The sequence below is a fragment of the Doryrhamphus excisus genome, linkage group LG3 (genome assembly GCF_037039965.1).
Source record: "Doryrhamphus excisus strain RoL-2023G ecotype Guam linkage group LG3, RoL_Dexc_Guam_v1.1, whole genome shotgun sequence".
Lineage (NCBI taxonomy): Eukaryota > Metazoa > Chordata > Actinopteri > Syngnathiformes > Syngnathidae > Doryrhamphus > Doryrhamphus excisus.
In genome coordinates this window covers 11,856,061-11,882,021 of record NC_136359.1, presented here as the reverse complement: position 1 = coordinate 11,882,021, position 25,961 = coordinate 11,856,061, and the positions used below count along the sequence as shown (strand labels likewise).

The following is a 25,961-nucleotide window of genomic DNA, read 5'->3' as shown; positions in this document are numbered from 1 at the left end:
ATAATATATGTACCAATCATTTTTTTCTCTTTAAATTTAGACAGTGTGGCTTACATACCTGTGCGCTCTACAATCCAGAAATAATTGATACAATGTTGTGGCAACATGAGAGTCTTACCACTGTGGATATCGTTTCAGCCTCTCATCCACACAGAAACGACATTCTGGGTGTCCTTAAATGGTATTTTCCGAAAACGCCTTCCAGAGTTGGAAAATCCAAAAACACCGGATTGTCTTTTCCATATTGACGCAATCCGCTTCTTTAAAACGATGATGTCAGCGACCCGTTGCCGTCATGATGTGACCAGAAGTGAGCATTAACGACAAGCCAACACTTGAAGTGTCATGACGCGGTTGACATGCTCCTGGTGTTTTCTTGTCTTATACTGTAAAAATGATGCACATGTAATTCCTCTTTGTCATAACTCCGGATGAGCCTTGGAAAGCTCATTCGATAGTATGTCATATGGTACCACCTGCGTGTCAGTTCACAGCGCCACACTTATAGGTGTTATCCGTTCCCGTCTGGATACAAATATTTGCTTATCAAGGGCAGTTTGCATGCAATTTTTTTTCAACCCGCTAAAAAAATTCTCTGAAGCGTTCCCGTGTGGACAGGGCGTTATACTACCATTATAACAGTGTTTGCTAGTTAATCCTACATGAGAGTCGTATATTAATTGAACAAAATTAAGTTACTGTAACAACATCCTTTTGTTGTGTGCATTAATTCAGCAGCGAAATAAGGCACCAATAGCTACTTAGTACGCCTTTACTCCTGTTCACGTTGGCACCGGTGCCATAACGATACCAACTTCCGGTACACATCCCTACTAATTTGTCACGGCCCTCACATTAATATTCCTGTCTCACCCCCCAAATACACACTTACGGCAAAATGCTTGAATCTTCTGATGCTTAGAGTTATATTACAGTGATTTCTTTGATTGAATGATTGCATCTGGGGGACCCACTGAAGGTGTCAGATTTCAGATGCCGTAAAAATGCAATTCTTTTATGTCAACTCAAACATTAATAAGGAGTAATTCCAAAAAGGAGCCGACAACTTCAGTGAACGTTCCCCAGGTGACCGAAGAGGTTCAGACGGATTGATGAGGAGCCTTGAGCTGCTCCATGCTGTGATTATGTGCAATGACCGCCTGTCTTCAATCTGCAGGCATCAGCAGCAGCAGAGAGGTCACGTAAAGTTCAGGTTTCATCTTGGCCTTGGACTCAACACACTGACAAAAATGATCCAAAACACGTCTTACACACTCTTTGATTTGATTTGATTTCATTGCGGTCATTGCACATACTCGTCATGTGACCTGTCAGAAATGTGAATTTTACACAAATTTCTCTGATTGATTGAGCTGAATAAAGGTGAGTCCAGATTGCCTTAGTGGAAGTCTGACATGAGCAAATAGATCAAATGTTTTTACAAATAAGACCATTGCATAAGATGCTGATTTCAGACTTCCTCATGTTTCATGTTAAAAATGTGGCAAATTGTTTAACAAGCTTGCTCCAACTAACCAATATGAATGAAGTTTGGACATAGAGTCTGCAGGTTGTTTTTGTACTTTTGTTTAATGAGTAAAAACAACCTAGTTGAAACAACCTATGAGATGAATAAACAATTACAAAGCAGCCTGCAGCTCTTTGGTGTGTCTTTGGCTGTGTGACATGTTTACTTCCTCCAGAATGTGGGGTCTGATCCTGTTCTCTCCCCACCCGCTGACCCCCCTCCTCCAGGTGGGCTCCGTGGTGGCTGTTGGCTGGATCCGCTCCAAGAAGGCGGTGGACTGGCGCCTCTTCAGGAACATCTTCCTTGCGTGGTTCGTCACTGTGCCCGTGGCGGGCCTGTTCAGCGCTGCTGTCATGGCCGTCTTCGTCTACGGCATCCTGCCCTTTGTGTGAGGGGATGTGGCCGGGAGGGAGGGAGAACCACGGAGGACCTAACAGTCAGAGAGAGAGAGGAAAGGACTGGGTGTTGAGAGTGGGGGTGTAGTAAGACGGGATGACGAAGGGTCAAAGGTGAAGAGAAGCAGAAACAACGGGATGTGAGGAGGGTTGGTTCACATGCTAGCTGGCGCAAATTAGCACCCTTCAATCTTGTGTACATATGGCTAAATTCCACACTACAAAAAAACATGGCTGGCATGCGTTGACATGACAACCGCAGCTCAGTGAAACAGTTATTCCAATATGCCAGAAAGCGACTGTACATATTGCTATCAGCATCATTACAGGAATTTGTCATCTTGATTTAAAGTGGGAAAAAAAACTGTGTGTGGTCAACCAACCCATCTCACCTTCCCCTCATGCTAGCCAGGTACAAGTGAGAGGGGAGATGATGGAGCCTCAATGAGGGCTGATGAGACTGTCGCTCTGCATTTTTTTTTGTTTTTATCACTTGATACCGTACAAAAACCTGATTCACTACAGAGTTGATTTGTTTGTATGGATGGCCTGTTTTTAAAAGATGTACTATACCATAATCTGTACTGTAAATACTCACCTTCAAGAGGGTGAAAGCGGGGTGATCATATTTTGTTTTTAAACTGTTGGGAAGGATGTGCACCTTGTCATCATGATGTCATATTTTGTTTTTATCACGCTATTTTTATGACAAATTAGACAATATGTATACAAGGAGAGGCCCTCCTTGGTGTAATACTGTAATACCCTGGCGCTCCGCTAGGTGACGGCAATGCGTCTCTAAGCTGGTTTGCCGGATGCCACGCAAATGAAAAGAAGAGGACTTTGTTGGCGGCTTTTGTCTGAAGAACATGGCGGCTCTTTCGAGACACTCACCATGCCAAAGTAAGCTAATCTCGTCGCCACGCCAACGTTTAAAAGAATTATTAAGTTTTAGGTGCAGCGAAAAGCCAAAACACACACATACGCACACACACCAAAAAAATATCATGCCTTTTTGTTTGTATTTTCCCCGTTTGGTGTCGTGCTACGTGATCTCAAGATGCCTCAAACCTCTAGATTGTGTCATATCAAGAACTACCGTTGTATTATTCATATTATTAAGTCATGCAGAGCTAAGAGGGTTTCAATCTTATCTTACCTTGGTGTGTAGCTCCTCCAAACCTGCTCTTTGAAACCTAGAAAGTAAAATATCACCTTATTAATGTTAGATGGTACCTGATGGGAATTACTGATCATCACCAGCGCTCTAACAAGGTCACGTGACATGACCTGTAGACGAACAAGCTTTTTTGGGGGGGAGAGAAATTATCAGAACAAAATCAAGTTGCTTGTGGTGTGTGTTTTCCTATATTTTAATTTCTCATGAACAAACTATGCTTACGTAGCCACTTGCCTTTGTAACATTGTGTGTTTTCTTTGTGCAGATGATAAGTACTGTGGTGTTTACATTGTAACCATATCATGTAGATGACCTGGAAACAAAAGTACAGTTGCCTCACAATGCCAATGAAAGCGAAACACATGAATTAACTGGAGTAAGTTTAAAAAATATATATATAACCAGAAGTGTCTCGAGAGAGAGTACGATAAAAGTGCAGCGTGATGAGTTGTTTTATTTTTGTAGCTGTAGCGCTAATCACCATGCCGCCACTTTACACTGCAAAGAGTTTATCTAGAGACATTTCATCAAAACTATATATTTTTCTACAATATTTTAATGGAGGGGATGAGTGGACACGCTGCAGAACACGCTACTGTGGCTGATGCTAAGCTTGTCTAAGTAAAAAACCATTAAAGTGCGTCGTCTGCCAATAGGTCGAGGTTTGGGAACTTCACATTTTATTTTCTATTAATTGTCATTGCAAACACTTTGTCATTTTGTTGCCCTGCTGCTTCAATGGGTATGCCATTGAGGGAGCGTTAACCGCCAAAATGGATAAAATTGACAGCTACACTATTAAAAAAAAAAACAAGTAGCTGTGACTTTGGGGAGGTGTTTGTACCATTTTAGTGATTAACCTTGAGGGGGGTGCACAGAGGGCAAGGGAGCCTGAGGTAGAGCCTGAAGTATGACGCATCTTGATGGAATTAGTTTGCATGCATAAGACCTGATGCTGTAAATGGGCCATTGTTAGCTACTTGAAAGCATGGGCAATTATAAAAAATGCCCCCCCCCCCCCTTCCTGGCTAACTCCCACTGCCATCGTTTTTGTCATCATGCATTTGCAGCCCTCAGAGGCCAGAAAGGACACACTGTGCCAGATGGGGACAGAGCAAAAGACATAGGGTGGCAAAACGCCCTCTAGTGGCAGCGTTTGAGACACAAATTATTTCATCTAAAGATTAAGATTAACCCTTCCAGCAGTGTATTTCCAAATAGATCATAAAGCGCTTGTTTGGGTTTTAAATTCCTCATTACAAATTCAGTGGAACCTCCATAAGTCATTCTTTGCGATGCTAGTTGACTCCTAGGCCTGTCATGATAATTGATACATTGTTTAATCAAACCGGTCGATAACACCCTCGATAAATTGACATGGGCATTTATGTGTGTCTTTCCTCAACTTCTAAATTGTTATAATTTTAAGTACAGTGATTGATTCAGTTTCAGGCATGCATGGTAAAAACCTCATGTCCAGTTTTATCAGTCTTAGAAGTATTAAAAGATTGTAACTACTGTATAATAAAAGAAAAGTTAAGTAAAACTACTCACAAGCATAATGGAGGGGGAACAAGAATGTGTCTACAAAACAACACTGTAGAAATTGCAGCAATTAATACAGGCTGTGTAGCATGGAACTATATTTACATCAGCTTCCTAAAAAGGGTCCATGGTTATCCTTGTCTTCTATTCTTGTCATCTGTCTTCACTGGTACTATAGGGCTGGGCGATACCGACCAAAACTTATATCCTGATTTGTTTAGGTTGAATATCGATATACGATATATATCCCAATATTTCTTCCACAAAGTGAAGACAACGCCAAATATGCAATTTATTGAAATGTAAACAATCTTATAGAACCAGAGCTGCTGAAATAAAATAACAGACAGATAGGCGGACAATAATATTGTTTTCTCTTTAATAAATCTAGAAAAAGTTCAATCTTCAGTGCAATCATCTTTATACAGCAACCTTTATACGGTCTTTTTCTCTGTTTACTCTCGCTATGCGGCCTCTCCTCTGCATCTCTGTGGAGAATCTGCAATCGCTCCGTGGGGGTGCTCAAAGCTAACAGCTGCTCCTGAGTGTAAACAATGGAGCAAGAGGCAAGTTACAAACGTAACAAGATGAACATCCATAGCTGCACACTTGCTTAGGTGGTCCGGTATGACATCAAAAACAATAAAGTCATAAATAAGACACTATTAAACACTAAAAACGTCACAGAAGATACAGACTCATGAGACCTCCGCATCCAATCTAGTCGATATCCATATGAACGATATGCTTGTTTTTGATATCGTGCTTAAAAATATTGATATATCACCCAGCCCCAACTGGTACCCTCCTACGGTTAGCCTTACTTATTTTTTTTTTAAAGCAAAATGCTTTTATGGTGTTAATCCTTTGAAGTTTTTCGGCATATTTTTGCAGAAAATGTTTGAGCGTTCATCTCTGGAGGTTCTACTGCAATGGAAATCATTTTAGCATCGTTTGTCATGTGCAAATGCACAAAGCCCTTACACAAGTAACTTATTTGTAGAATGTCATAAAATAAAATGAGAAATATACACAAAGAATAACTAAAGGAAACATAATTTTTTAATATTTTATTTTTGCCTTTTAGGCCATATTCCAGGTTGTTCCACCAACAAACTATCTGACTGGCCGTATTGACAAAGAACATCTATGTACGGTATGAAATTTCATATTATTACAAACTAGCAATCGTCCCACGTTATGATGTAGTGTTTATACATTGCCACTAGATGGTGTTATTTCCTCTGCATATCGATTAGCGTGGTCACTTCTGTCCAACTTGAATGGTTTTACATATTATGGAGCAACTAAAAGAACACGATGTGCCATTTTTCTTCTGCCTGACGTCGCTATCGCTCCTTGACGTGTAGCTCTACCCACCCCGCTCTGATAGCGCCCTTTAGTGTGTGTGTGTTGCCAGAGGGTCAGGTCAGCATGGCGTGCTCAGTCAGTCTGTCTCCAGTTTGGTGGTAGAAACATGTGTGTCTCCTCCTCTTCCTCCTTCTCGCGGGCTTTTACAGCTCTGTGTTGTCTTTTTAATGTTTACTGCTACGTAGCCGTCTGCTCTAACGACAAATACAATACATGGATTTCAAACAAAAAAGAAAGAAAACTGTAGCCTGCTTTGACGACATCTTAACACCTCTGCTGATTTGCTTCAATCGTACTGTAATGTTTTATTTAAGATTTTAGTGAGGAAAACAATGTCTGCATTTTAACTAAATTATGGGGATTAAAATGACAAAGAACACCCACTTGTCACTGACTTGTCTCTTTTTGTCTTTGGGACTTAAACGTGATGTTTACATTGGACACCATAATGCAGTGTGATTTCATCCCAGCCGATCAGCATAGAACTATCACAATTACAATAAATATCTTTAATAAAATTGAATACTAGCAATGTAAAATGTTGAGTAGATATAGCCATTTAAAAAAAATGATTTAATAAAGACATTTTTAGTTTAATAAACGTAACATGTTTTAAATGATTAGTTTAATTAGTTTTAAACTTATGAACATCAAATGTTTAATACATGTATGTACTTTAATTTAAAAAACAAGTTTTGTTTCATAAATATTCAAATGTGTAAACATGTATTTTTTACTCAAATTAAATTTTTATTAAAAACAGAAGGCGAGACCATGGGACACCGGGGACCAACCCTGGAACTAGGCTTAACCTGAGAAAGCAGATCCCCAATGTAGACCTCCACTTATAGTCCCAAGATCATGGATACAAGCAACCAAAATGAGTTTCCTCTGTAGGGTGACTGGATTCACCCCAAGTGATCCGGGAGGAGACGTGAGTAGAGCCACTGCTCCTCTGGAGCAATACACAGACACAGACCAGTGTTGTTAGTTAATTTCAATCCAAAACAATGTACTGTCCTCCACACTGAAAAGGTTTATTACACCTGCACTTTGCATACATTGCATTTCTTTATGGTTTATCCGTGGAGGCTGAGAGAAGTTACTGGAAAGAGCGTACAGGGTTTCCCTCCAAGTCATGTGATGAGACAGGATTGGTTTGTGATCTGAACAGATGTGGTCTTTCAAACAAACAAAAAACAGCCCCCCAAAAACCCCAAAACAAAAATCAAGAGTCAATGTTTGTGCATCATAAAAAGGCCCAAAAAATGGTCCGAGTGAAGAGATCCAAGTAAAGCATCATCTCTTGGTTGTGTGCACTGGCACTGCCATTGAAAGTGTCCAAAGTCTTATAAAGCGTGACCTGCAAGAAGGGAAAGGGTTTGAGTGGACATTGAGTGTATGGTTTTGGGAAGGACCGCCCCCTTGTGGCAACTGGATGACGTTTGAAGCTCATGCTTGTTAGCGAGGATGACTATTAATATGTAACAGCACTATGCAGCCAGCAGGGGGACACACTGCACCTCTGCTCCGTGGCTTGAGGGAAGTAATGGAGTTACATGGAACTGATTATCAACTGATTTCATATAGATATTTTTTAATAATATATTTATATAGCTCTCTTTCTCGCTTGCGTTCCCATTCTCACTACTTTTATTCAACGTACACAACATGGGTGGGAGGAGCGCAAAGCTGAATTAACAATCACTGAGGAATAAAAACAAAAATAAAACCAAGAAGCCAAAAAAAGAACTGCAGTCTTGGTTGTCGTCCACTGGCAGTTGGCCGGTGTGACTGATGCTTCCAGGAAAGGGAGTGGTGTTAGGTGGGGCCGTGTCATCAAAGAGGCGGGGCAGGCGGCTCTTTTTTTGCCTGCGTTGTTTTCGTGGCTGTTTTGGTGGTCTTAGCGGGTGGGGCGGTCTCTTTGAGGTTGAGGTTCTCCAGGGCCACGTCCAGGGTCATGACCTCCACACAGCCCATGGACTGGAAGTCGGCGAAGCTCCGCAACGAGCCGGGACAGTCGTCCTCATCCTCAGAGGACGACGCTGAGGCGTCGTCGTCGGGCAGCAGCGTAGACAGCAGCAGCTCTGTCACAAACAAGCTTCTGTCGGCCCACTGGGCCTCACATAGCTGGCGTTCGGCCTCTGACAGCCGCGGTTCGCTGAGCCTGCGGGAAAACACGTTAAAAATCAATATTTTAACATGCGTTCCATGGTGGAAAAAGCTGCATGAGAAAGCTACATCAGAAGGTTGCCTACAGCCACAGCTGTTGGTGCCAGTGTTTTTTGACACAGCACTGGATACCCCAAAGTTATATGCTTTTAGAGGCCACGTTACCGGGAGGCTGTAGAAATGTAATTCCTAAGTGCCACAAATATGTGTACTTGGTAGTACACATGGTAGTCTGAGTATCAATGGAGTTCTGTGAGAACATACACCAACATATTGAACATTTTACCAACCTGCTGAGTAGAAACTGAGAGCTATGCGCCGTGTGCTGCGTGTGGCTCTCCGATTGGCCCGGGTTGGGGCTGGGGTTACTGTTGTGGTTGGCGCTCAGGTTGGGGTTGGCCGCGGCAGAGTTGGCATTGAGTATGGCGTTGGCGCGGCTGCCGCCTCGCGTGGCATTCCGGGCCGTCTCCAGCTGCTGCCGTGCCGCCTGCGCCTGCTGGCGTTCGAGCTGTAGTTGCATCTGGAGCTGCTGCAGCTGTGACGCTGAGGGGCCCGAGCTGAGCTGGCCGCCCGCTGAGCGACGTACGCCCGAAAGCTGGGATAAAAGCTCTACATAGAGAAGGAAGTTCTGTGTCCAATAAGTCCAAATAACATACAGTTTACATAGCCTCATCTTGGGCATGCATGTCATATTAAATGTGGGACCATAGTGATTTATTTCAACCGATCTTTTACCAGGTAGTATTGCTGATACCATAGATCTTGGCTTTATGTAGTTCTTACATGGTACACCTACCATATGATAATTATACGCAAATTTCTATTTTAAACACCCAGATAGCTCCTACCCGCTAAATCCTCCTGATTAATGTTCTCCTCTGATTTTGGAATAACATTTGCAATAAAAGCGACTGCTGGAAATATTATAATCAGTCCCAGAACTTCAATTTCAATTGACAGAAGCTAAATATGCCTCACAAACATATGAAACACATTTTAAATTGTAAAATGTATAGGTACTTAGGATATATATTTATTATATATATATATGTTCACTATTGTGTCTATCAACAATAGCAACAATGATGCCTTCAAGGACCACTGAACAAAGTGCAATCCTTGACGAAAAACATTATCCGTGAAGCATAAAGACATACACATGTAAAAAAAAAAATAAAAAACGTGGGCTTTTCTACCAGTGGTACATATGTGATGTACATTTTACCTTTTTTGTCATGTATTTAAAACTTATTACAGACTTAGCAGGGTTTCCGCTACAATGACTGTGGCACATAACCAAAAAAAAATCACGTTCAAGTTACATGTGGACTTTGTTTTTTAAAGTGTCACTTAAGCTTGCCCTTTTGTTATCATAAATAATACTTATGGCTTGTCAAAGACAATGAAAATTGGAAGCCTCAGCACCACTTATTGAATTATTTACGCGATTATATGTATATACTGAACATCTATGTAGAATGGTGACCCTAGCTAAATTACACACTCACACACAAGTCCAAAATAAATAAAAAATGTTTGTATTTTTAAAAAGTACCATGGAAAAAGAACGGTTTAAATAATTAAGGTCACAAAATAAATGCCAATGATGCTCATGATGAATGTGAACCTCTGACTGCAACTCTGTTAAATGTGTTGCGTCGCAAACTCAAAACATATTCTACTTGATGGCCCAGTGGGTGGAGGTGGATCATGAGGGGAGGAGTTCATAACTGACCCAAATAAGAAGCCTCGTTATGACACAGCTGGAGCTGACAGGGCAAATTCCAGCCAGAAAACCAGATTAAAAGTGGGCGGGGCTGCGCGAACTATTGGTTGATGTGACCCACCTGCGATGGGGTCCATGGCCTCCCGGCTGTAGTTGGAGCTCTGTGAGGAGTTCTGACTGGTCGAGAGCCCCCCGGTGGTGTTGCTGGTGAAGTGCATGTTGGACCGGCGGGCCCGAGGACCTCCCAGTCCACGTCCGGGGTGGAACATTCTCCGCACGTGCCGCACCCCACTTGACTCGTCGTGAAGCTCAGTGTTAAGGAAGGGACTCTACAGCTGTGGAACCCAAACTTTTAACAGTCAGATACCCTTCAGACATAAGACTGGAAGTCATGTAGCCCCTGATGAAAGTGTTAAACACTTTTAATGACCTTGTCAACTCGTTTGATAAATGTTACAAAAATGAGTAAAACCAAACCTTGGTGACGCCTAATATAGTCAGTAGTACATTTAAACATTTACACTGCATGTATTGTATGTGATCGGTATTGGTATCGGCTAATTTCACTTATGGATTATCAGTATCGGCAGCATAAAATCCTGATCTGAACAGCCCTAGTTCTAGCATATTATGTAAATCTCAGTGTTCAGAGCAAATGTAGTCAGGCTGCTTCTAGGTTTTATTCAGATATCCTTTGTGTGTGTGCTACTTCTGCACACTGTTGTGTTCGAGCTATTTGCATAGAACGACACAGTGGCTTGACTATTCTTGCTTGTTCTTTTGGTTATTCACCACAGTTCAAGTCAGTTTTTTTTTTTTTTCAAATTCAAAGTGCTTCTATAAACAGACTGTCACGCTGCAGTCCCCAGAGTGAAGTTCTGTGTGGATAACAATGCTAACACAGGCAAGGCAATTGTACTCCACGGTGATACACAGAATTGGGACGTGTCAATGACAAAGCATTTCCTCTAATTGGCATTGAGCCATAACAGAGGTTGAGAAAACTACCACTGCAGGCTTTAAATTACAGCCAAAATGGCATTTGCTGACATTTAGCTCATAATGATGCCCTGCTGCTGCAATGTTTGGATATGATGCAACAATTTTAAACAAACAGAAATAGAGACAACAGGAAGTTATGATGCAATTACATCAAACGTTCTAGAATGAAAAGGATATCAAGTCTCTGGGTGCTCTGTGTTCAAGTGTGAGATGAGCAGCAAAGTCGTCTGTCACATGATTAGGGTCGCCGCCTGGCAGTGCTGCACAAATGGGGCATATCTGCAAGGCAAGAAGAGAGGGGGACGTGAATGGAGTGCGGTTCCCCATGCTGGTAATGTTAACAAGTCAACCTTTGGAGGAGGTTTTAAACGACTGGACTGACATTCAGTAGGACATACCACAGAATCAAGAGACTAGAGGTACAGCGGTACCTTGGTCTTTGTTATTAATTCGTTCTAAGCGGTTCGGTAAAAACCAAAAGGTACGAAAAGCGTGAACATCAACGATACAAATGCTGTATTCCAAAATGACTAGAAAGACGATTTGCACACAGCACATTTGCATTTACAGCGTAGGAGTATGAAAATGAGCCAGTTTGACTTTCAAAGGGTCATCAGCCATAGTTTGTAGTGGGTCATTTACAAGATGGTGGATGATGTATTGTCATTTCATACGCTATCAGGTACATATGCAGCAGTTAACATCAGTAATACTGGCTAACATGTCGATGGTACTATGTAACTAATAATATATTGAATAGTCTGAGGCTGCACGACAGTCGAGTGTTTAGCACACAGACCTAACAGCTAGAGACCCGAGTTCAATTCCACCCTCGGCAATCTCTGTGTGTAGTTTGCATGTTCTCTCCGTGTATTGCGTGGGTTTTCTCCGGGTACTCCGGTTTCCTCCCACATTCCAAAAACATGCTAGGTTAATGGGTGACTCCAAATTGTCCATAGGTATGAATGTGAGTGTGAATGGTTGTTTGTCTATATGTGCCCTGTAATTGGCTGGCAACCAGTCCAGGGTGTACCCCGCCTCTCCTGTCCGAAGACAGCTGGGATAGGCTCCAGTACCGCCATGACCCTTGTGAGGATAAGCAGTAGAAAATGAATGAATGAATTAATAGTCTGAAACTGAAATCAGAAAAGAAATGTGACCGTCATGGCTGCGCGAGTAAGAAAGTGTTAGCAGATAAACTATGTCAGACACATACCACTTCGGTGGAGGTTTCTGTGTGCTCTGCAGCCACGTGCTCCTGCAGGGACATCTCAGTGTAGCCCATCCTGCCACAGTAGGGACACGTGAAGGCCTGTGGCTGCTCCACCGAGAACGCTTCTCCACCGTAATACAAGTCTGCAACCAAGAGAGGACAAGGTGTTCGGGCTCACTACAGTTTTAGGGTCCCCATGCAACTTTAATACAGGCTTCGGATATCAATCAGATGTCAGCAACACATACTTTTATTACTTATTTTGTAGTTTGGACACAAAATGGTGGAAAAGGCTTGCTCAAGTGATTACAAGATCTAGGAGAGAGGAGGAGCGTTAACCAGTACAGCTAAATATGACCATTATATGACTTATTTGGCTTATGACTTATAACAGAGAACAATGATCAGCACCAGCAGGTATGAGAAAAATTGACCCATTTACTTCTTTATGCATGTGGGGTATAGTTTTTATCCACAATGTAGTGGCAGCTGGGCATAATATAACAAGGTTCAACTCAACTTTACTCAGTACTCAACTAAAGACTTCTCCCATGGGAGTTTCCCTTGTGACGCTGCTTCAAAAGAGCAGTGAGTATCATACTAGTTTAGTTTTATGGGAAACAACTGCAAAGTACTGTATTTTTTAAACCACGGCTGACATCACTCCTACTCCATGCATAAAATGAAAACTGCACTTTTTGGGGGAATTTTGCCCATCATCTCACATAATGATGTGTATAAATTAGTCAAATAAAAGCCGACCAATCACAGCCACAGAATCGCCACCGCTCTACGAATTTTTCAAACATGCATGTCATGCTTGCACAGAGACCAAAGGCTTCATTATGCTCCAATGTCACGGCACTGGCCCAAATGACGCCGGCTGGCTGCACAAGGAAACTAAACCCGGTGGAATGCAACAAAATGCGTACTTGAGGGCAGCAAAGTGTACAAGTGTATTTCAGGTTGAAAACGGGTACCGTGTACACATGTTGTACAGTTGATCTTCTTAGCCTTTGTAGGCTATCATAACAAATAAGGACCTTCACTGCAGACTTGCACCTTGTATGTCGTGTATTCACATGACCCAATCAGATCATCAAGACTTTATAGTGATGTCACCACAAAGCATTCAAAGACTGAATCAAAAGGTCCAAATATTAAACTTCATAAATAACTGTGTTAAGCACGTGTAACACAGGCAACATAGATTTACCAGACTGCAGTGGAATACTGTACATTCTCCATTTTTCTGCAACAGTCCTTTTTCTTGCTGCCCTCAGTTTCCTCTTGAGTCATATAAGTATATCAATGCTCTTATTTCCTATATCAAATTAATATATATTGGTTATCTGCTTTTTCCCACCCCCAATATCAGTATTGGCCCCAAAAATCTCATATTGGTCAGGCTCTACTCCTAACCAACAGTTACATGCTGCCCTTGTTCAACTTAAGTGTTATTGTTTGTTAGCTCAAAACTAAACTATTTCTGACGAGAGCAAACAATCTACTGTGCAGCCTAACAGACAAGCGTGTAACACAGGACCCCTTTAAGTACACACATGAGCAGCATCAGTGTCGAGCCGAGGCAAAGATCTCATGCTTCTGCATTCTGTCAAAGCCTAATCAGGCATCCACGTTCAATAGTTTGGGGGACGAAGTAAGCTGTACTCACCAAAGTCGACACGGGTTAATATACACTGCATGGGATGTTCCGTGGTGTGTCTGGTGGTGGTTGCGCCACTCTCGTAGCACGATGCGCACAGGTCGTAGTCGTAGCAGATCAAACATTTGTATCGTCGCCCTCGGAAGTTGCCTTTTAAACACGCATCACAGCTCACGCCTGAAGATGCACAAACAATGGATTATCCGTGTGAGGTGTGTGTATCCATTTAAAAAAACAATGTGTATGTTTGACAACTACTTGTCTGATAATTCAACATTTCAACTTTTTGTCTCAACATTTTTTATATTTTAAATGTTTAGTGTGGGCTGCACAGCCGTCGAGTGGTTAGCGCACAGGCCTCACAGCTAGGAGACCCGAGTTCAAGCCCACCCTCAGCCATCTCTGTGTGGAGTTTGCATGTTCTCCCCATGCATGCGTGGGTTTTGTCCAGGTATTCCAGTTTTCTCCCACATTCCAAAAACATGCTAGGTTAATTGGCGACTCCAAATTGTCCATAGGTACGAGTGTGAATGTTTGTTTGTCTATATGTGCCCTGTGATTGGCTGGCGACCAGTCCAGCCTCACGCTCGAAGACAGCTGGGATAGTGGAGCCTATCCCAGATGTCCCTGCGACCCTTGTGAGGATAAGCAGTAGAAAATGAATGAATGTTTAGTGGTGCCATAGTATCAAATCCAATGTGATGTTCTGATGCAGGTTGTGATTAATTTTATTTTCAGAATAAGCCATGGGCCAATTTAAAAAATGGTGAAATGGCCCCTAGGCTGGACTTTGGATACCACTGGACAACAGTACTGGGCCATAGCATTAGGTACACAACACAGTCCAACAAAGTCTGTATCAAAATTGAAAATAGGTATTAGTTTAACACAATGCTTATTATTGAAGTATTATTGTACTTGTGTACAACTGCACCGGATCATAGTTAAAGATGTTTATCATAGTTGGGTTTACTTCTAGAAACAGGCTCTCAGGATGATGAAATGCACAGCAAACAACAACCATCATAATAAGCATATTGTTAAATCAACACCTCTTTGACAGTGTCAATATATTTTGTTTTGTTCACAGCTCATGTGTTAGATCTCATTAGAATGTGCAGTGTACCTAATGAAGAGCCCGCTACTACAATGCTCTCATGCCGCTCTTGTGATTCTTTTCAGAGGTTACATTATAATTGGTTATCATGCAACAGGCTGCTTTGACAGTTCACGAAAGCTACTGTGATTACAATTACCTCATGTACCGATGTTTATCCAGCTGTCACTTAATAGTGTCCATGTCCTTGCAGGTAAACAGTGTATACACAAGTGTCAACAGCCTATACTGTCAGTCGGTGTCAGTGGAGTTGCTGATTAGCTTCTCATGTTGACATCTGAGGGTCTTTATATTATGAGGGAAGTTTAAGTTGACGTAGAAGATAAAGGCCGCCTGGGCCCGATTCACCTGCCTTTCTGACTAACCTTTAAACGACTAAACCGGCTGCTGTTAGCCATCTTGTGGGGACAAGCAAGCAGCTATGACCAGTGCAACTTTTCTAACTCTAAAATCCTCACTGTGTCACCAACAATTTGACACACACAAGAAGGTTTGTCGCAAGGGCATGCTGTATATGTTGCTTTGCTACATATTAGCTCGCCAAACTAGAATGGAGGAAGGCAGGGCCAACTTTTAGCTAAGGAAAGCGGCTAAAGCTAGTGAGCAGCCTCGCCCCCTACCCTCCCAATGCCAGCTGCAAGTTGCACCCCTCGTAGCCTATTCTTGGCACCCCCCCCCCCCCCCCCCCCCCCCCCCATCAAGTCAGCAAGGTAACCAGCAATAGCCAGGCTTGAGTTAGCTCCAAGCTAACAAGAGCATTAGTCCCACTTAGCCAGACCTTGTCTTGCTTCTTCCGCTTATTTGACAGCGTCGTCTCCGGGTCGAAGCAAGCTTACAGTGATTCATGGAAACATGACCATTAGACCATTATGTGTGCCGTCGTTCGTATTTACTGGTCGCCATTATGCTACTCACACAAGCGACTAAATAACAAGACATTCTCCGTTAGCTTCGTTTAGCTTCAGGCTAGCAGCCGGTGCTACCCCTGTCAAAACGTTTATGATGACAAACACCGATCCTGCTCTCTGAAGTGTGCCCGTATTCTTACCTTCATGACGGGACATCCTACGAAACCAAAAGCGGTCCCTAACTCGGGCCTGACTAGCAAAAGGAAAATAATATTAGCAAAGAGAGGAGAAGCCGGGGCTGGCTGGCTGTCCCTGGCCTCTTCCCTCATGAAGGATCCGGTGTGCTGCCCCCCTTCGCCTCCTGCTGCTGTGTCACTGCTCGGCTCATTGGTCAGCCGGCCACGAGATAGCGCTGTTGTCATAGCGATGGAACAGTGAACACGGACGAGGGTGTCAAATAAAACAACACAATACAATATCATTTAAAAAACATAAAATCAAGTCATATAAAGTGAAATGAAATACAATACAACATACAAAATAAATACATTGAATACAATTAAAGAAAAATAATAGCATAAAATGAGGTTAAAAATCTATAATAGATACATAAAAAATGTAATATAATAATACCAAAATAATATAATTATTAAATGTAAAATAATTTTATGCAGAAATTGGAAGCCTTTATTTTGTAGTGCACATAAGAGGTGATAAGCAGGTGCCTCAGTTGTGCTAGTTTACTGTCTTCACAATGTTTCATTGTTGGGTCCAACCAGAAAATAATAATTCAATGTGTTACTCAGTTTGGCGGATGGAAAAAATAACAACCATTTCAATTTGAAGCCAATGAAAGTCTGACATCAGCTCAGCATCAGACCAAAAAAAAGCTTTCTCTTTTAACAATGTGGGAAGTCAGTACTGTACTGTACTTTCCAAAGAACTGGCATGAGGATGTTCAGTGTAGTAGTGACTTTTATGCTTCTTGCAGCATCACATTGTGTGATGTCATTATTTGAACTCTGCTCCACAGATACAGTTGCATGCCCCTTCTACTGTCCTCTCAAATTTGATGGGGCTATTAATACAGAAGCGTACGGCCCGGGTGCTAAAAATAGGATGTTATTCTGGAATCTCCTCCCATGCTTGTTGCCACTTTGATTAGGTTACAATGCATCATTTCTAGTCAAGAATGGAGCTGGTGATGATTGGTATATTGCTTTTATGAGCTTGATACCTCATTAGCCCTGGCTGTTACTACAAATGTGTCATATAGAAAACTTTTTCTTTTCTGAGAGGATGTATGATATGTTAAAAATTGAGAGCGATATGAGATGTTTCACACAAAGATGCTGCAGAATTGATGCTTCAAAGCTATGAGTCGGTGCCACATTTATTCGCCTGAGTTTTTCCACAGAGAACCCAACATGGCATGCCAAGTGTGCCTCAAACATTAAACGTCACCTATCCTGTCACACAGCTGTCATGCCGCCTCTGTTACATCACTGACACTACTTGACCTTGCAAAACGGTCACACCCAAAATCATAACAGAAGATCGGTTTGATCTGCTTCTGATTTTCACACAGAACCCAGCAAATCAAGGGATATTACCGCAACTGTGTGCACTTTCACACAGTTAACAGGCAACATCCAGCAATAAGTTACAGCATTTGCACCACCGGGCGCTGCCCTGCCTCTCTTACGCCTCTGCTTTTTACACTGACCATAGACGTTGTCCAAAAAAAAAAATGTTGCATAAAAGCCGTCTTTGATTTCTCACAAGTGCAACTGTATGCACTTTCATACAGATAATTAGATGCGTGACAACGTCAGCATCGACCTCTCCATTCTGGACTAGCAACATGGGAAAAAGTCGCAACATTATTACTTTATGATAGACAGTGTGAAAGGGGCTAAAAAGTCCAACACGCGACACATATCACAATTTATTTGCGACATATCTTACAGATCTTGCTTCTTTCACACAGAGTTCAAGATAAGATATGCCTACAAGGTAATACAAATCAAGAAGTTATATACACGACATGATACACTTGATTGCGTCACAAGTTGCACGGTTATTGCACAGGATTTTTGCACATTTGCCCACATGTGTGAGTGTGAATGACTATGAGTTTGTTTATATGTGCCCTGCGATTGACTGGCGCCCGGTCCAACGACTAAGTCAGCTGACCCGTGACCCTAATTAAGATATTCGAGATGGATGGAGGATTTTTGCACAGAACCCAGCAAAGCAAGACACTCCTCCTTTCAATGCTGTTTACACAGAAATGCAATGAAGAAAAAATGTGAACAAAATGCAAGTTGTGAATTATAGTAGGACAGCATAAGTTTTCTTCAGAAATTGTAACCATAAGCCTAAAGGTCAAGTAAGTGAACCACTATATGGCTGACGCTCCCTTTGACGTTTTATGACATAAGCATTGGGTTTATGTTGTCAAATTATAACGCTTCACTGACCCCCTACAAATCAGGACAAGAACCGGACCATGTTAAAATGGTCTAAGTGGAAGATAAACCGAGGGTCCGCCATGATGGTGGCGGGTGACCCTTCTCCAGCATGCACACACAATGTGCACACTGGTGTTATTGTAGCACTCATCAATTGAAAGTGAACTAAGCTGATGGTTGGGCAAAGCGCCAAGCAAAGAAAGGGGAGTATGGGGGCTGGGGGATGCTTTCAATGAGAGAGGGTGCACCCCCCCCCCCCCACCCCTTTCCCTTCCATATGAGCCCCTTTTTAAGACATTCCAGAGAAAGTGGAGACTGCTATTGTAACTGGAATTTTTATTTCAAATCCCAATTGGGACCGATGCTCCTCCTCCTTTTTGTGTTCATTCTAAACTTTACTACAAGCAGATAAGCCATGTGACCTTCATACTACACTAGTGCACGTTTATTTTTGTTGTTTGTGGTTTTTTTTATGGGGGCTTGCGTCAGTTGCACACACCCCACCAAGACGCAACGTGAGAAGCTTTTACTACGACTTCATTCAACTTAACCACGCCCCTCAACGTAAACAAATGGGGGCTTGACCAATCAGATGCGCGACAGATCAGCCGATGATCAGATGACTGAAAGGGGGAAACTATTTAAAACTCTAATGAGCGCATTGGTGCAAGTTGGTACATTTTTCTGGAGCGAAGCGCATCAAGGCAGGGCGCACCGATCGAGAGGCACAGCTGCCGCCCGGCTTCCTTCATTGTTCTCTTCTTTTTTTTATCACTACACACACACACACAGCAAAATCAGGAAAAACGCTTTTAAAATATACTAGCCTGAAATGAATCAGAAAGACTATTTGCTGTGGACGCTTCTGCTGCTGCTGTTGTGTGCTGCTGCATTTACGCGAGGAAATCAAAACAGCTTCGGAGGTAAGAAACGTGCTTTTTTCATTCATTTAATCATTAATGGAGTTTCTTTATAGTAGCACACTTCCAATATGTCCTGGTTAGTTAATTAGATATGGTGAGCAGATAAACTGGATCCAATTATGTTTAAGAAAGCGACGTGTCCTTTTTAGGGAGAGCGGTCGTCAAGTGCAGTGTGTCAGAAGAGACACGCCACATTTGACACACAATTACTTTGGGAGAGGAATGAACGTATTTTACCTTGAAATGATTTTATGTATTTATGGCCCATTTATTTACTCAGCAAGGGCCGTCGAGTTCATTGGTTCAATTCAAACATGCCCTTTCACTATTGGCCTGAAACGTAGCATTTGGCATATTGTCATAGTTCTAACAACCTGCTTCTGCTGGCATACGGATATTTAACTCTATTATGTAGCACACAAACCATAACTTGAGTGTGATAGTGAGATATAATGAAACAGCAAGGTGAACTTCAAACTGCCTTTACCTTCATTTAAAATGAGGCCTATCCCTTTTTAATTTGATGGCGGCCATGTTTTTCAACCAATTTCAGCACACTACAGATGTGTCCCAAATTTCGGGGTGCATCACTCTATACGGGTGCATGTTTTTACAGACTTGAACTTTTGTTTTTTTTAAACTTTTTTGGTTCAGTAATTGAAGACTTATAATGGTTGTAGCTGCATGATGTGTAAATATTAACCACTTCTGGGGCTTCCACTCAGGTGGCGCTGGTGGATCGGATGAGTTTGCAAATGAAAGCGGCTCTCTGGATGGCACCATCAAGTATAACATGAGGAAGAGTTTAGATCTGGACCAGGAAGGCTGCTATCTGCAGGCTGGCAAGAAGGAGTGTCTGCAGGAGTGTGGCTTCAACGCCACAGCCAAGACCATCTTCATCATCCATGGCTGGACGGTAGGCTAGATGTTTCTTCTGGAACCGCAGCATCGTTGGAATGCATCATACATGTGTGACCTATAGTGTTAAAAGGGGTTTTGTGTGTGCAGATGAGCGGCATGTTTGAAAGCTGGATGCAGAAGCTGGTGTCTGCTGTCATGCAGCGAGAAAGCGAGGCTAACGTGGTAGTAGTGGATTGGATATCCATGGCGCAGCAGTTGTACCCTGATGCGGTCAACCACACCCACACCGTCGGCCTGGACATCGCGGCCATGCTGGACTGGCTTCAGGTATATGCTTGATAGTTCCCTTTTTTAAACTTTGGACAGAAACCAGACCTGAAACTTTGCTAAATGTTACTGAAACTGAATGCTATCAGTTACATATGTCTGTACACTCTTGCAGGGTTTCACACATCTTTTGAGTTCACAAGCTAACGATTAAGTACATAACAGACATTCATGAACCAAAGAGGCCTTAACAAAGAAGACGTAAATCTTAACAATTGGTGGACATATTTATAAATGACTCCATTTGACCTCAAGTTGGGGCACAGGTAGCCTCCCTGCAGAATTAAAATATAGGTGGGCCTTCCCCTAAAGCCTGAAAAAAGAATTTGGGTCAATACATAACCTTATGCTATATTTCTATGGCCATTTTGTCACCACTAGATTATGCAGTATCAATTTTACAGATGATAAAATGTAGATTTCCTCAATGCAGTATCTTTTTTTGACAAGTTTTCATCTTAAAATGTGACAAGATATCTCCTTCATAAAAACATTTTTTTTGTTCTGCTACTAAATTAATCGCATAATAAATGAAAATGAACTTGATGATTTTGCTGCCCTAAATATATTGCCATGTACATTTTTGTGTTCCCTTGGTGCCTTAGTTTCAGCACTTTTGGCATGTTTGTTCCATAGAACAATGGATTGAATGGAGTGAGTCCCTTTGTTAGTCATAGAGTCCCTTTTTTCTTTATGGGGGAAGGCGGGGCTACTAGCGTACACACAGAGTGCAGAAGATGGAATATGTAATTTTTTCACTGTACTTTACTTAATGTTAAAATCTCGTCTTTGGTAAAGGATATATACGAGTAGCCAGTGTACAGCTTGCACAGATGAAATATTAAAAGAAATGTACTCTGCACAGAACCATTGTATATTATAAGAATATGAGTGCTGTCTGATACAGTTTTGGTCAGAGCGTGTGTAAAATGTTCCTGGAGCTGCTACCACGCGTTTAAAATTGGATCAGCCTACAAAATGTCCAGCCAGAAGAGCCGCTCGGCTGCTTTCATGCTGCAAAGTGGGACAAAAGAGTGTTCTAGTGAGACAGATGGTAGAGGCGGTGTAGCAGGAAATCCTTGTCCAAGTTAGCAGAGCGTGGCTCAAATGGAGGCAGGCTAGCCAACAACTAGCATTTGTTCACTACAGCAGGTGCTGATGTGTTTTTTTTTTTAATATTTTACCAGGATGAGTTACATTTGCCTCTGGAGAATGTGCACCTGATCGGCTACAGCTTAGGTGCCCACGTAGCAGGCTACGCTGGAACCCATGTTCGAGGGTCCGTCGGGAGAATCACCGGTACGTTAAGTCCCAATGCGGGTCTCTTAAGATGCGTGTCCTTGAACTCAACTAACAGATTGTGGTGTCTGGACCAGGTTTGGACCCGGCAGGGCCGATGTTTGAGGGCGTGGAGGAGGACAAGCGCCTCTCTCCGGATGATGCAGACTTTGTAGATGTTCTTCACACCTACACCCGGGAAGCCTTGGGGGTGAGCATCGGGATCCAACAGCCAATCGGTGATATCGATATCTACCCCAACGGTGGTGACGTCCAACCCGGGTGCGCACTTGGCGATGTGTTGGCAGTCGCTGGAAGTAAGTCACAAACAAAGTCTGATTCCGGTTATTGCTTTCCATTTAATTGACACCACTTCCCTCCGCTCCAGATTTCATGGAGGTGATGAAATGTGAACACGAACGAGCCGTGCACCTGTTTGTGGACTCCTTGATGAACAAGGACCATGTCAGCTTTGCCTTCCAGTGCACAGACTCGGACCGCTTCAAGAAGGGCATTTGTCTGAGCTGCCGCAAGAACCGCTGCAATAACATTGGCTACAACACCCGTAAGATGCGCAAGAGGCGGAACAGCAAAATGTACCTGAAGACGCGTGCAGACATGCCCTTTGGAGGTGAGTCACCATGTTATGATATTGTGCTTATTTGAATGAGACTGATAAGAACGTATTCAGTGGATGAATCATGAACCCATTTTATTTTGAAGGCTACCACTACCAGATGAAGATGCACGTGTTCAACAGGAAGCAATCTGATAACGCAGACCCAACGTTCCACGTCAAGTTGTTCGGCGCCCATCATGACACTGAAGACATTTTTGTTGACGTGTGAGTACAACATGGAATATACCTGAACACCTCACCTCACAGCAGCTTCCCTAATTCCATTCTCCTCACGCAGCCATGACGAAACAGTCGGCCTGAACCTGACAAACACCTTCCTGGTGTTTACCGAGCAGGACATCGGCGATTTGCTGAAGATCCACCTGAGCTGGGAAGGCGACGCAGACTCCTTGAGCTCTGTCTGGAAAAACATCAAAAAGACGTTCTGGGCCTGGAATACGACACCTCCGACACCTGTCCTGGAAGTCCGACGGATTCGTGTGAAATCTGGAGAAACTCAGAAAAAGTAAGCTAGCATTGATTAAACCAATTATGTCGAACTTGTAATCTGAGTCTTGTGTTGTAATTTCAGGTATACGTTCTGTGCCCAAGACCAATCCAAAACGGAAATCTCTCCAGGTGAAACAATCGCTTTTGTCAAGTGTCGTGATGGCTGGGAAGTGAAGCCAAGGAAACGGTAGGTTTGAGTACCTACAGGTGCTAAATGGGCACCAAAGTCACACACTAGTGAAGTAAACCATGCACCCATTGACTCTGTAGTTCATTGAATAGAGGCATCAACAGGAACATTTGTAGTCACTTTTATCCCAGAACACGTTAGACCAGGGGTCTCGAACTCAATTTACCTGGGGACCACTGGAGGTAGGGTCTGGGCAAGGCTGGGCCGCATCAGGTTTTCCAAAAAAAAAACCGCATTTATTAAAAACAGAAAAATATGCAAACTTTTTCAGTGCTTTGGTTCCGATTTTCTACAAGAAAAGCTCTGATAAAATATTCCACTGTTCTCAAATATCTTAATTTTTATTTTTCTGCACAAAATAAGATGAAAAATAAACAAATCAAGAATAAAAAGAGTCAATCAGTAATAAATAAATATAATAAACTATAGTTGGTGGGTAGACAAATTATTTTTTTTTCAGATTAAAATGAACAAAGCATTATTAGAGCCCTGTAGACATGACAAAACACAACTATAGTCACATTTATACTTTTTTTTTTATTTACAACATATTGCGCGACTGCAGGGTCTTGAGACACATGCTAACTCGCAAACTAGAGAGCTAGCGACCTAAACGGTAGCCTTCAAGTTATTTCCTTTAAACTTAAATAGCCAAAAAGTTACCACTTCCACACGAATTGGGAGGATAACTATTAACAGTCAACCTTTTAACATGAACATTAATCAAACGTAATATTTTTTTTCTGGGTACATACCATACAGCATCCATATCAAACTTGCGTGGGCCTCACTTACATTAAACTTTCATATCAAGGCGGGGGCCTCAAACTAGTGTTCTGTGGGCCACATTCACTAAAATGTGTTCTTGTATCCAGAGTGCCCATGTAACGACGCAACGCCTGATGCAGTGTCATCAACACGGGGACCCAACACGTCGAAAAGCGAGAAGCACTGCCTTTGCTTTATCTGAGCACTTTTTCATGGGAGGAGAAGTAGGTGGATGGATCGGCGCACGGTGGGAGGAGCTTAAGGTCTCGGACATTGAAACTAACTGCACCTGCATGGTTGGTTCCTGAAAATCGGGGACTCTGAGGGAGTCGGTCCAGCGGTAAGAAGTAAAGCTGGATCGGAGGCCACTGCTCGAGTTACAGAATGTTTCTTCATAAAGTGGGCTAGCGGCCATACACCAGCTATTGTAGTCTCTATACTGTACATTTTTAAGTGTTTTTTTTTTTAATTTATGAAACAAAATTGAAGCACTGCAAGACCAATGTTATTTATCATAGCACATCCCATAAATGAAATGTTGAATGGCTTCCTAGATGCAGTAATTGTGTATGTGTGGGTGATTGTGACCAACAAGTGTGCCTTTCTGCTGAGTGAGATTACTGATACACTGTATACCTGGAAGAGATGCCCATCTCATTGCACATGGTTTGTTTTTGTGCTTCGTGTTACTGTATGTACTGTGGGGTGTGTTTATGTACATAATGTAAATAACCTTTTGGAAAAATGAATAAATTCACCTGTTATTTGTATTTTGTCTCGCTGCTTCTTTATACTGATTTTACATTATATTTGCCAAATCTGGTGTACAAAAACAAAATTGTGCGGGATCTTAAGGCATACAAGAAAAACAGTAACACACAATCTTTAAAGTTTAAGCAGTACAGAAGAGCATCTATCGGGCCTAGAACCTCTCATTCTTCAAGTGATTTTATTAGTTGCCTTGCATGTTTGCACTTGTCGTGATAATCATCTTTCAGCACGTACATAAGACAGATGGACTTGTCAGACTTTGCAAAGGAATGAATAAAATTCATTCAGAAAAACTGCCTCGTAAAAAGATTTTCTCCTTTTTTTTTAACACACTAACCAAATCACACTCAACTAGATGAGCAACAGAATGACTTTTTGTTTTTTGTGATACCACCCCCGAAAGTGTGGGGCCCACAATAGTTGGGCTTGTTAATTGTTCATAAAGGCATCTTGGACAGTATGGGGGTCCTCTAAAACCCGGAACGCTTGCCATGGAGGGCCGAGACACTGCAGATTTTCTTTCCAGTCGGTCACTAAAACGGGTGATTTTAATAATCAGCACCTCCTTCCATTTGAGGGAAGGAGCTTGTCAATTAAATCACCACCTGCTGGAGAGAAAACCTGCAGTGTCTCAGGCCTCCGTTGACACGTGCAAGTTTTGTCATCGCATGTGCCATAAGAGTTGATGTGCTGTTTGTTACAGGTAGGAAAAGCAATGGTTAACTTACTATGTTGGTGGTAAACATGTGAGGAATGTGAATATAGTATAGTTCTGGTTTTGACATATTTAGAAACATGTAGGAATATTATATGGTGTTGCAGTAAAAAAGACCACTGTTCGAAATGCCTGGATTTCTTTATGTCCAAGTGTGCGACAAAAGTCAAGTAGGCAAATGTGTGATGGTAACCATAGAACCTCCAGTACATTTCTCTGGGGACACAGAGGGCCAAATGGTACTTTGAAACAGCATATACTTTGTTACAAAGTTACCATTTTGGCTTTCCTACTGCATTTTTTTTTTTTGTCGTTAGCACCACAGTCAATAGAAGTCATCGTCTTCTTTTACTGTTGCTTCATTTTGAAGGGTATGCTTTGTTGTTGCCCCCTGCAGAGTGGAGGAAGTACTGCATGAATGAGCACTTCTCTTGTGAATGGTTAGCATCAGCTCCCTAAAACAGACACCAAAACAAAACAACATCAATTCATTTCTGTTTTGAATACGATAGCAGCCCATATTCCCCCAAACTATAAAAGTGAGCAGGAAAAACTAAACTACAAGAACAAAAGACACTGCTCCTACTTCTGCCACCTAGTGGCCAGTTTTATTGCATTAAAATTGCTCTCAAGTTCAAACCATTAGTGAGGAGTTGCCTCAGCACTTCATTTACTCTCTTGTGCAAAATAAATACGTTATTGGGATCAAGCGTTCGGGTTTATAAAAACGTCTAATTCAGGCTGCATTTCCACCATGTGACC

The 25,961-nt window shown here is 42.2% G+C and overlaps 3 protein-coding genes across 5 annotated transcripts in view; 2 read left to right on the top strand and 1 right to left on the bottom strand.

Moving 5' to 3' along the window:
• Nucleotides 1–6,402, top strand: part of slc20a2 (solute carrier family 20 member 2) — a 42,465-nt gene extending 36,063 nt beyond the window's left edge. For all 3 annotated transcript variants that reach the window (XM_058069559.2, XM_058069564.2, XM_058069563.2), the window contains exon 11: nt 1,756–6,402. In XM_058069559.2, the coding sequence (XP_057925542.2) occupies nt 1,756–1,920 (165 nt within the window). In that variant the 3' untranslated portion in view covers nt 1,921–6,402. The remainder of the gene's footprint in view (nt 1–1,755) is intronic.
• A 640-nt stretch (nt 6,403–7,042) lies between these two features.
• LOC131127560 (E3 ubiquitin-protein ligase KCMF1-like) lies at nt 7,043–16,134 on the bottom strand. Its single transcript, XM_058069565.2, has 7 exons — nt 15,964–16,134; nt 13,808–13,975; nt 12,136–12,275; nt 11,097–11,198; nt 10,039–10,219; nt 8,482–8,800; nt 7,043–8,186 (listed from the first exon to the last, which is right to left on the bottom strand). Exons 1-7 carry the CDS (start codon nt 15,977–15,979, stop codon nt 7,859–7,861), a joined length of 1,254 nt encoding a protein of 417 aa, XP_057925548.2. The 5' UTR covers nt 15,980–16,134; the 3' UTR covers nt 7,043–7,858.
• A 2,753-nt stretch (nt 16,135–18,887) lies between these two features.
• On the top strand, nt 18,888–24,483 carry lipg (lipase, endothelial). Its single transcript, XM_058071359.2, has 10 exons — nt 18,888–19,160; nt 19,886–20,076; nt 20,169–20,348; nt 21,536–21,647; nt 21,725–21,943; nt 22,015–22,257; nt 22,350–22,470; nt 22,544–22,771; nt 22,838–22,942; nt 23,821–24,483. The coding sequence occupies exons 1-10, from the start codon at nt 19,070–19,072 to the stop codon at nt 23,831–23,833; spliced, it is 1,503 nt and encodes a 500-aa protein (XP_057927342.2). The 5' UTR covers nt 18,888–19,069; the 3' UTR covers nt 23,834–24,483.
• Nucleotides 24,484–25,961: the final 1,478 nt, after the last annotated feature.